Below are 12,155 nucleotides of genomic sequence, written 5' to 3'. Positions count from 1 at the left end.
AGTGTAGTAGTGGTCCGGGCGGAATATTGTAGTTCGGCAATAAGAAGCAAACCCACAGCAATAATCCTGCGGCCCCTGGGTCATCTCATCACTGGAAGCAAAACATACTCTTGCTCTCTTTGTTTTGCTATATCTGTCTCTCTCCAACACACACACACAAATTGATACCGAATGCAAGCGCGTGCAGCGTCAGCAGGCATCACACACCACAATGGAGGGACCGGGCACTGTCGGGCGTTTGGCACGTGCACGGGCGACAATAGTTTGACACAGGTGCCAGGCTCTATGCGAGAAGGATTAAAAACCAAACAAAAACAAAAGAAAACAGGGGTTGCAGCCATTTGTAAAACAAAAAGAAATCAGGATCACTATGCAATATTCTAATTTGTCACATGGTGAGTATGAGCTCTGTGTCACCTTCCATCCTTCCAGCACCCCTGACCTATTTACCAGTTCTTGCATTGCTTTAACCCAATTTTCCATTAAACTTACCCCTGCCTTTTTAAGTAAAAAAAAACAAACATAAGAAAATGATTGGAAAACAAAAACAAAAACTAACACACCCCCGCTGCACATGGAATACCCGACTTATATTTCCGACTGAGGCTAATCGCTAAATCGTTCACTTCGTTTCAGGTACCTGGCTTAGAAGACTGTCTCTAAAACCGGCTGTAAAGAATTAAAACAAAAAAAGAAGCATACAGAAATGAAACCTTTCAAAAAAAAATCGTTAAAGTAAAAGAGAACGAATCTAACAACAGTTAAAAAGGAAGAATAAAAAACCACGAGAGGAAACCCTGTTTGGAAAACTAAAAAAAGAAACACGAAAAAATGTATAGAAAAAAGAAATCGTTTATAATTATTAACCTTGTTATTAAAAGTATTGTTGAGCCTTATCTCGGTTTGTGTTTTCACAATAATAATATAAAAAAAAATACGAAAAGTATGAAGGACGCGAAGATGAAATCAATTCAATGTTCTGATATATACAAGTCGAATCTGTTTGGATATGTACTAATTTTTAAGAACGTTTTTACTCGACGAGGCTTCACACAACTTCGGTGCGAGGAAGGATGTATAATGGAGGTGGAAAATGAGGTTGAAAAGGGGCTAAAAAAGGAAGAAAATCCACGCTGATGTGCACCTATTACTGAGCGTATAGATATACATATATTAGATAATTCATATAAACAAAACGTAGGTGTATGTGTACGTCTGGAATCTAGTAGAGAGAAACGTTGTAAGAATCTATACATATACATATTATACATATACATCCGTAGTACGTATTATACAGGAGTTATCCAACTGTTCGTAGTTTGAGACAAAACGTCCGTTAGGCAGCCCAGCAATGTGTTAGGGAGGAAACAAATATGGTTAAATGTGCAGGGACAGGCAAACCACCGGCCCTGGGCAGGGGTTCCTGTATAAAGCAATGAGGCGCCCGAGCTTGCCTAGGGGAAGCTCGGGATTAGGTGAATAAATTCTAAACTTTGATGTTTCTTTACTGTTAACGGTGAGACAATTGGATGTGTGTAGCAACTGTAGTGTCATTTAGTGGTTGTAAACCTTAAGCAAACAAGCAAACAAAGTAATGGATGGTATTGAATTAAAAAGCAGGTATGAGGACATACAAACAAAATAATAAAACCGGAAAAAGTGTAGAAGCCGAGGAAACGTGCTGTGGAGGAAAGTACATTTAGGTGTTGAGTGGTCAAAATAAAAATGAAAATCAAACTCTTAAATAATGCGACATAATCGAAGATGGTGTTTGAGATGAAAATGCTAATGTATTTACGAACGTTAGGTTGCATACTACTAACTATGACTTTAAATACTTACACTACACCCTCACGCACACACACCAACACACAGAAAAGTCTTCACAAACAACAAAACAAACAAAAAACACAAGGCTGTTATGAAATGAAATGCGTTTGGTAACCGTACGCGAAGATGTGCGGTTTGCTTATATGTAGTGATGGTAATTAATTTAAGTAGCGTGTATACTTTCTGTCACTGTGATTCGAATCAGTTTATCCTGTGGATTATACCTGTGTGCACCTCCATTTCCAGTATGGGCACTGCCGGTGGAAGCAAACTGTCAAACAGATTGGCGCTTGGTGGTGTTAAAACAATACTAATCACATTGCCAACGGCATGTACTATCGCATACATTAACTAGCCGATTTATTGTGTCGATGTTTTCGTGTTTCAATTGCAGCTATACTCCGAAACGTCCGTAGCCACACAAACACGCAGTAACTCATCCTTACTTGAAGCGAACAATTGAGAAAATACACCCAAACGAAAAAAAAAACACTAACAAATCCAACATATATAAATGAAAACAAAATGCGATTTTCTATTCACTGGACAATCTTTGACTACGATCAAAACTAGTACTATTACCAATAACACTACTATTACTACTGCGAACAAGGCAAAGGAAAATAATCCAACCCAAAAGGAAAGGTTGTACAGCAAATGGCTGAATGTGTGTGTATAAGTGTAAAGAATTAATAATAACACAAATATCGGTGAACCTAAGCTGCATCCATCGTATTGGATGCGTTCCGTACCGGAAAATCGGCCACAGCACACAAACTGAACACGACCACACACACAAACAACCTACCGATTTCATCTGACACCCTGCTATACTCAAGCGGATACTATAAATCAGTTGCTTACTTGTAAAGTGATGTAATTGCTTGTAAATTAATAAAAGATAATAATATTAATAAAATAAAACATTATAAAATGTAAAAATACAACGTTCACACATTGACGACAGTGTTTAACGGCAATTCAACTTTACCACCTGAAAGTATGCAATCATTAAAACAGATTTTCAAATATTTGTTTACAATTGCATACATGCAGGCGTGTAGTCCATTACGGGATCGGTAGGAAGTAAAATGTTTACCTTTAGGCGTAATTTACAAATGTTGCATGAACTTGAAAGCGATGTATTCTCTCACGAAACGTTCATTTCTACCCGTGTTTGCTTTCTTCCAGCTTCGTCCAAACAATTATTTATTATACCACTTTTGTTTTACTAGGGGTGTAGATATGAGATACACAAATATACTATACATACATATTTCACCGGTCGTATTGACAGTAATCTACCGAAACTGCCATAACCATCATTCAGCAAATTTAAGCTCACAAAATTCATTAGAATATGACCAATTAACAAACGTTCCCTTACTTCTTTTCTTCAACGAGGTGTATTGTTTACGTTAGTACACTGCTAACGGGTAGGTTGGCTTGTCGGGCAGTGTGTTACTGTGCAACAGTGGTCGATTGCTTTATATTATAACTGGACCGGAGAGCTAAACAAGAGTAAATAAAACAAAACAAAAAAAAAACAAATCACTTTACATAGTAACTAGTGTCTAGGCCTATTTCTTCCCCAGTATCCAATTTAACAACACCGTTGAGGCGCTCTGCTGTGTGGTTGCTTCTGCGTCTGCTGCAATGGAAAGGTGGGTAATGTGAGTTTCATGCCGGTGTTAAACGCAGGAGCCAAATACTTACCCGTCATGTCCGTACCGGCAATTTTGGCTGCCGCCTCGACAGGCATGTTGGCAAGGTCGCGCTGAATCAGTGTTAGCTGACGGTTTCGTTCCTCACGCTCCTCCTGCCATCGTTTTTCCTTCGAGTAGCTAATTGACTGAAGCTCGGACAGCTTGGAGGTAAGGTCCTGCGGACCGGAAAGGCTTGATACCGGGCGTTCGTCTAACGGTACCCCACTGAGTGACCGATCCGGTGACGCATCGATTGAACACTCGCCCGACGTGCCGTATTCTGTTCGTGTGTCATGAAAGGAAAAGATTGATTAGAAAATGTTTGCTTGTTTGTTCAGCAGTTGGGAACGTATGCTGTTTACCTTGCTCTACGGGTATCGCACCGGATTGTAAGCGTATTTTGAACTCCTCGTGCATGCGCAGCGCGTTCGATAAGCGTAGCTGCAGTGTGTCGCGCTCCTGCAGTAGGTTGCGCAGTTCCAGTTCCAGCTCATCGCAGCGCATATCGCGCTGGTAGATCATGTACAGTGCAAGCTCTAGTTCGGCTTGCGGTACCCGGTCACCGGTCGACTGTTGTTGCTGTTCCGGTTTCGGAACGGGCTCACTGCCGCTCAGTCCCGATGCGAATAGTTTGGTTGGATCTACGCGTGCCGCCAACCGTGCATACTCTGCGCTGCGCAGTGCAAGCTGCTCCTTAAGCGTCACAATTTCTACCTCCTGACGCTCGAGAACTTCCCGCACTGTTGCGTCATCGACCCGGGCCACTGAGCCAGATTCTGCCGAATTGGATTCACCAACAGCAGACAGCTTTTGGCATAGTTCGGTGCGTTCGCGTTCAAGCTCCTGGATGCGGTCTTGTAGTGAAGTGAGCGGATCCGGAGTTGCATCGTGAGATGGTTCGCTAGTTGCGCTCACTGTCCCCACTGTTTCACCTTGTTGAAGCTGGTCCAGCGTCGAACGTAGCATCTGTATCTCCACACCCTTCGCATCCAGCTCGAGCAACGCCTTGTTCAGTCGATCCTCAAACTGAAGATCTTGCAGTATCTGTTGATTCAGTACCTCCAACTCCCGGGACATCTCTGCCTTTTCCTGATCGAGCAATCGATTGTTGTGCTCCAGTGCGGCTAGCTGAAGTTCCATGGAATGGGCTTGGTCGTGGAATGCTGGCACCGACGCTTGAACGCTACCTGTCGATTGTAGTTGTACATTCTGGGACTGTACCTCGGTCAGCTGGGCCCGCAATTCGTCCATACATTCCACCTCACCGGTAAGCTGTTCCAACCGTGCATTCAGATGCGCTATCTCCGATTGGCGTGTCTGTAACGTTGCCGTCAGCTGTTGTACCTTCTCCCGCAGCTCTTCCATCTCGGAGGATGCGTTAGTGGTGGCCACCGAGTCGCGCAACATCTCGATCTGCTTGTCCTGGTACTCCTTCACCTCCGTTAGCTTCTCGCAGGCGGACTCCAGCATGTCCAGCTTCAGCACGTTCGCCTCTTTTTCGCGCAGCAGTTCCGTACGCTCCTCCTCCAACGCTCTCACCTTCGCCTCGAGTGCGTCCTGCGATTCGGAACTTCCCGCACGGCCACCAGCCGGGTCCGTCTGCTGTGCGTCCAGCTTCACCCTGCACTCCTTCACCTTGCGCAGCAGCTTACCCGACTTTACCTTCAGGTCTGTAATTTCCTGCTGCATCAGGTCCTTCTCCGCACCGAGCTGCTGTATAAGTTCGTCCTTTTCACGTACAAGCGCCTCCAGGCGGGCTGTATCGACTGTGCCCCAGCCGGCGTCGGCATCATCCCACATGCCGAGATCCTGGTCCGGTTTTGGTTCCGCTTCGGATTGCTCTTGTCGCACCGCGGATGCCTTCGTTTCGTCAACGGTACGCTGCAACTGATCGCACTCCTCCCGCAGTTCGGCACACTTCTGCTGCAGCTGCTCGCACTCTTTCTCCTTCGTTTGCAGTGCGCTGGATAGCTCTTCCCTTCGGTTGCTCTCCTGCAGTACATCCGTTTCAGCCGACTCTAATGCTAGCTTCTTCTGCTCATACTCCACCTGCAGGGCACGGTATCGTTCGATTGCATCATCGATTTGCTGCTGTAAGTGGCACTGTTGCGCTTCCCCCACTTCCAATGCAGACTTCGTCTGGTTCATCTCATCCATCAGCGACTGATAGCGCTGTTCCGCCACACCAGTTTGTTGCTGCAGCATATCCAAATCCTCGTTCAGCGCATCGTTCAGCGAGGTTAGGATAGAAATGTTCATCTTATCTTCCTGCGTTTGTCGCTCGAGTGACGCGATCGTATCACGGAGCTTTGCAATTTCATCCGTTTGTTCCACGTTTTCGGCACGGAATTGCGCTAATGATGTCTCCCAGCCAGCACGCATCTGCTCCATATCGTGCAACCGTTGCTTCAGACCGTCCATCTCGATCGACTGCAGTTTGCCCGCATCGTCGTGATGTTCCCGCAGTTCATCGCACTCCTGCCGCAGGGTCTGAATTTCCTGCTCACGTTGCTTAAGCGCATGGTTCAACTGTTCCTTCTGCTGCTTTTCCTCCACCAACTGCACCTGTATCGTTTCGTAGTCCTTGTATCGATCGCACTGCTTGCTGTATCGTTCTTCCGCCTCGGACAATGATTCCCGCAGCTGCGTTATCTCTTCGAGACGATTGAAAGTGCTTTCGGCTAGCCGCGTTATGTTGCTTCGTTCTGCAGCAAGCTCCAGTTCGAGCGACTGGATGTTGTCACGCAATTTCGCAACTTCCTCTAGCAGTTCAGCATTGTTTTGGGACGCTTCATGAAGACGCTGTTCTATTGCTAGCCGTTCCCGGTTTGCTGTTTCTACCACGTTGCGCAGCTCCGCCTGCTCGGTCTGCTGTGAACGGTCCAGGTGCTCCTTAAGTCGTTCGATTTCACCAAGGGCAGCAGTTAGTTCGGTTTGCTGCGATTGCATTAGCGTGTTTTCAGCAAATGCCTTTTGCAGGTCTGCAGTTTTGCTTGTTAGTTCGCAATTCAATTGCTTTATCTCTTCATCCTTTGTTGCAAAACCATCGATGTAGGAGTCGCGCTCATGAATAGCGCTCTGCAATAGCCCCTGCAGATGGCTTACCTCATTTGACTCACGGTTTTCTGTGGTTTTCAAACTAGCCTCAAGTGCGCTGATTGTTTCCATTTGCCGTGTAAGCATTTCTGTAATGCCTCGATCCGTCTCCACCAGCAACGTTAGCCAACTAAACACATCCTGCGGTGTTTCGATCGGTTCTTCCACGTTCAGTGGTGCGGTTTGTTCGTACCGTTTGCGCCATCTCTCACTGTACTGCTGCATCCAACGCTCTGCACCTCTCAGCTGTTCGTTCAGCGTACTGTCACGTTCCTGCGTTACCGCTAGCTGCTGTTGCACATTAGCCAACTGTTCTTCCAACGCTTTACGCTGCTCATGTTCCGCCCGTACGGTCACGTTAAGCTCCTCCTTTTCGCTCTTCAGCCTGCCTAACAGAAGCGTTTGGTTGTGGAAATCTTCCAGTTTGCTCTGGGTCATACGCAACTCATCCTCTAGGTAGGCGGCGCGCCGTTCCCGCTCCTGGAGACGTTGCGTTTCCTTTATCTTTTCCTTTATGATGGCCTTGCATTTATCAATCTTACCGTTTTTACTGGTGAGCTCGGCATGCAGCGTTTGCATCTCATCCTTGCACGCCTGCAGCTCTACCTCCAACGACTGCAGTGCGTCCGTTTTGCTCATCAGCTCGGCCTGCACCATCGTGTGTTGCTCGTTGACCTTTTGCAACTCTTCGCGAATGGACGCGCTTTCGGACTCCATGTGATACTTTTGCTCCAGCAACCGGTGCAGCTCGTTGTTTAGATGATACATTTTCTGCGTCAGTTGCTCCTTCTCTTGGCTTAGCTCACTCACAGCATCGGCGGGCGTGGACTCTGCCGCCAGGTGTTCCAACTGCTCATTAAGCTTCCGATTCGCTTCCTTTAATACTTCGATATCCTTCTCCAACTTGGTACACTGGACGTTTTTCTTCTTCAGATTGGCGGCAAATTTCTTCAGCTTTTCCAGCAACTCTTCATTCTTCTGCTCAATCTGTTCCTTCTGCACCCGGCACTCATCCACTTGTGACTGGTGCTCTTCCAGCGTTCGGTACAGATCAATGATTTGCCCATTCAGCGTGTCTATCGTTTCCTGCTTGTGCTGCAGCTCACCTTCCAGATCTTCAGTTGCGGATTCCGGCACGTTGCTTACAGCGTTTCGCAGCTCCAACTGCAGCCGGTCTATCTGATGGTTTAGTGTTTCCGTTTCCTTTGCCTGTTGCTTGGAAACACTCTCCACCTGATACTGCAGCTCCGCCGTGTACGTTTTAAGCTGATGATTCTCCTGCTGTGCCTCCAGCAGCCGGTGCTGTATCTGCAACAGTTCGGAAGATTTCGCATCAACCAGCGCATCGATGTCCTTCTTTAACAGCATAATTTCATCGTTCTTGCTGTTCAGCTCCACCTTTAACAGCTCCGGCTCGTCGTCGGAACTCTTTTCGTACGCCACCTCCAGCTCGTGCTTCAGCAGAGCAATCTCCTCCTGCAGCAGGGCAAGATGGGATGCTTTACTTTCGAGACATTTAACCGTTTCTGCCAGCTTTGTTTCGAGCGTACTGATGGCACTATCCTTACCGAAGGCACGTGCCGCACGGTCATCCTTGCAGCGGTCATACTCATCCATCAGTTGCCTGCTCATTGTTACCAATGCTTTCCCGCTCACTGTAAGCTTCTTCGCCAGCTGCATCTTCTTCTGCTTGTCCTTGTTTTTGTTGTAGTTCGTTATATCCGTTTCCACCGCCAACAATGTCTGCTGGTAGATGTGGTTATCGAACGTTTCGTCGGATGCGGTTACGGTCATTTGGGCGGGTGGACTGAGCGTGACGCTGCTTTCGTCTCCTTCCACCCTACGCACCTTCACTGTGTCTAGCTCTTGCCGGATGCTTTCCTTTTCTTCGTTGATTGTACGCAGCTTATCCTCAAGGTCGGATTTGGCCGATGCCAATTCCACACTGTACGAGCGCAGTTGTTCGTTCGCCTCCTTCAACTTATCCAGCTCGCTAACATACGCTTGGTTCTCAATCGAAATGGCGTCCAGCTTTTCCAACACTTCCCGCCGCTCGTCTGTGAACAGTTCCACCTTATCCATAAGCTCTTTGCTTTCCTCCATCAGCTTTAGCAGGCTCTCGTTAATGTCTTCCTTTCCACCCAGCACATTTTGCACGATCTCATCCGAATCATCCACTGCCGTCGCACCATCGTCCGTCTTGGTGCGCTTTTCCGAGTTTTCCATTTCTTGTTTCTCGTGCAATGTTAAATTTTCCAATATTTCGATCGATTCCGCCGAGCTCACCTTCTCCAAGCTGAGCTTATCGATCTTGCCCATTAGTTCGGCGTTCTCTTCCGCGTAACGTTTTAACGTCTGCTGCAGTTCCGACTTTTCTGCCTCCCAACTATGCAACACCTTCGTCAATTCGCTCTTGTCCGCCAGACACTTTTCCAGCTTTTCCTCCAGTTCGATCGATAGCATTTGGCTTGCGATACGCCCATTATCACCGTCCCCTTCGGTTACGGTAACATGGTCGGTAAGTGACTGCAGTTCGTGCCGGGTACGGTTTAAATCATCGCTCAGGTCGTTCTTTTGCTCCTCGAGTAGCTGCATAGCGGTTGCCTGATTTTGACACGTCAGTTCCAGCATTTCAATGTGCTTTTGCAGTTCCGGACCGACCGGTTTGGGGTCGGTGGCATCGAACCGGATGTCGTCGGTATCACGATCGTTCAACTCGGCAAGCCGTTGGGCAAGGACAGTGTTTTCCTCGGACAGTTTGGCGATCTCTTCGTGGACGTTGGAGGTCTTTTTGAAGGTATCGACCTGTTTCTGTAACTGCTTGATCTTTAGCTTGCATTTTATCATGTTCTTATTCGAGTCGTCCAGTTGCTGCTTCAATTTGGTCGTCTCCGACTCGAGTTCTTCGTCAGCCGATCGCGGAAATAGTGGTTTGGGCCCGCTCGTTTTTAGCTTCTCCTGCAGTACCGACACATTAGCTGCCATAACGTTCAGCTCGATTGTTTTCTCTTCCAGTGACTGGCGCAGGTCCGTTATATGTTGATTCATGCGTTCCATTTCTATATCTTGTGAGGCAAGCGCTTGCTCGAGTGTTCCGATTTTTTCCATCGCATCATACAGTTGTACTTTGGCGTCGTCTGAAGTTTCCGGTTGGTTCAGCCGTGTTAGTGGTGTGGGAACTATAAAGGCATTGAAGTTGATCAATTGTAAAATGGATCAAAAACAGAACGAAGCATTCAAATATACCTGCTTGCAGCTGTTTCTTTTTTCGTTCAGCAGCCTTCTCTAGTGGATCGTATCCGTACGAGTCTAGTAAGCGTAATATTGCCTCTTCGTTGGAAATGCTGTAACTTTGATGAAGCAATTTGATCTAGCAAATAAAACGAAAAAAGAATAATTAATACATTACAATTCATCATACCCTTTTACCCGGCGACAACAAACCTGCAAGTTGTGTAACTCTTTTACCAACTCGAGATCGGATTTATTGTCTTCCTCGAGTAAACTATTCACCAGCAGCGATAATGAACGCAGCTGCTCGTCAATAATACGCTCCTTTTCATGCAAATCGTCCTCCAGCGTCGTTATTCGTTGCTCCAGCATTTCATCGTTCTTACGCTTTACCTGTGCGTGCCGGACGTTATTCTCGTACTTCGTTAACTCTTCGTTAAACTGTTCCTCACTATCCGGGACCGGTTTGATTGGCGTGGAAATGGTTTCATGTGCTGGGCCCGGGTCCAGAAAAGAATGGCTGTAAGAACGCCGCAAGCTGTCCGACAGACTATACGTCGCATCCCGCCCTTCACGTGCACCACCAACGCCCTCCCCGACCGATGAAACAATTTCCGCAAGGTACGTGGTGCTAAATCGGTCCAGCTCGCCGGATCTTTCCAGCGATTGCTGGGTCGCTTCAAGCTTATGCTTGATTTCGATTACCTTCTCTTCGATCTCCCGCTCCCTAGACTCCCGTTCCGCCATTTTCAAGCGATTTTGTTCGATCTGCTGACGGAGCAGCGAACACTTCTCCATGCCAGATGACTCCGAACGGCCGCGAGGAAATGCGGGACTGCGCGGATCAGGCCTGACATCAACCGAACTTTCCTTCAGCGCCACACCCTGATCGATGGTGGCCAGCGATTGGGAAGAGGACCCGATACTGCTAGCCCGGTTTAAACGCGACGTGGTAACCTTCGTCTTAAAGTGTGTCAGCCGCTGGGCAATGTTTTTCACTTTCTCTTGTGCGTTTGCATGCTTCATGTCGTTCACCGCCTCCGTCTGGCGAATGATTTCACGCAGTGCGCTTATTTTAGCCTGTGGGGTGGGTGGATGGTGTAACAACATTAACAGATGGTGTGCATGCGAGATGGCGTATCAACAAGGGGTAATCAAAACACGAACCTGCTGCTCATCGAAGCTTGATTGGAGATTTGCTAAGTCGGGGTCATCTTGGCTGCTGATTCCAGCCATGGTTACGGGGAAAGGTTTCGGAAGAAAATATATATAAAAAAAATACACAAAAGCAGATGTTTCCTGAAGAAGGAGTCTGTTGATGAAATGGAAAATCACTGTTAGAATTGTGGTTTTATAATTAATTCTCCAAAGCAGCTGAGCATGTGAATTGCACCAACTCATGAGGATGGCAAACCCATGTAAGAGAGGAAAACAATACAACGAAAACTTGCACAACCATTTAATACGCTAGAACGGTGCAGGATCTGTTGTCTTACCTTATAAAGCTAGCTAGTTAATAACTTTAAGACAGAAAAAATACTATTTAAACTCAGGACAACATTTTCGTGGTCTGTGATGTACACATCATCAACTGCTTTGTGTTTTGACAGTACCAGTTCGCCCGTTAATTGCGAAATATATTCATCATTTCGCCTCAATCAAACCTCAACTGTCAAACTTTCGCCGCATGTAGAGGTTAATGCTCATTTGAAAATGTGGCCGTTTCACGAAATGTAATTGTAATGCACAGGTGTAAGATAATACAAATTGGTGGAATTTAGTTATTGTATATAGTGATTGCCTAGAAGGAAGAATATTGTAAGGCGATATATTGATATTTAACGTAAAAACACATTTCGAATGCAAGTCTTTGACGACATTGTAAATGCCAGCCGTGTAATAAAATGTCGCTACTGCTTATGTGGTGGTCTGTGTGTAGACGCATGCGCCTTCAATGGAGGCAAGTTAAAGATAATTATTAATTTTAATTAATTAGTTCACGTTATTGGTCTTTTAACGTGAATTATACGGGGTAGAATTAACTTAATTAAAACATTTATTAGAGGCCGTATAGGTCCCAATGTGAAAGACAAGAAGAAAAAAAACAAAGAAAAGGGAGAAAAATAATGAGAAGTTAATCTAAACTTCTATTCTTCTTTTACGCTTATTTATCGAACTCTTCAAAAGAAAATGCAACCAATATAAACGGATATAATTTGCCCATCCCTTTTGCATAGCATACAATCAACCCCGTGAGAGCGATCGCTAGTGTAAGGAAGATGGATGCAACGG

The 12,155-nt window shown here is 46.1% G+C and overlaps 1 protein-coding gene across 1 annotated transcript; it reads right to left on the bottom strand.

The window, feature by feature from the left end:
* Positions 1 to 3,020: 3,020 nt before the first annotated feature.
* On the bottom strand, positions 3,021 to 11,422 carry LOC128306947 (protein lava lamp). Its single transcript, XM_053044625.1, has 7 exons — positions 11,360 to 11,422; positions 11,031 to 11,175; positions 10,077 to 10,943; positions 9,879 to 10,002; positions 3,899 to 9,811; positions 3,547 to 3,816; positions 3,021 to 3,481 (listed from the first exon to the last, which is right to left on the bottom strand). The coding sequence occupies exons 2-7, from the start codon at positions 11,097 to 11,099 to the stop codon at positions 3,411 to 3,413; spliced, it is 7,314 nt and encodes a 2,437-aa protein (XP_052900585.1). The 5' UTR covers positions 11,100 to 11,175; positions 11,360 to 11,422; the 3' UTR covers positions 3,021 to 3,410.
* Positions 11,423 to 12,155: the final 733 nt, after the last annotated feature.

This window comes from Anopheles moucheti, chromosome X (genome assembly GCF_943734755.1).
Source record: "Anopheles moucheti chromosome X, idAnoMoucSN_F20_07, whole genome shotgun sequence".
Lineage (NCBI taxonomy): Eukaryota > Metazoa > Arthropoda > Insecta > Diptera > Culicidae > Anopheles > Anopheles moucheti.
The sequence above is the reverse complement of the archived record's forward strand: the minus strand, read 5'-3'. Positions and strand labels throughout refer to the sequence as shown.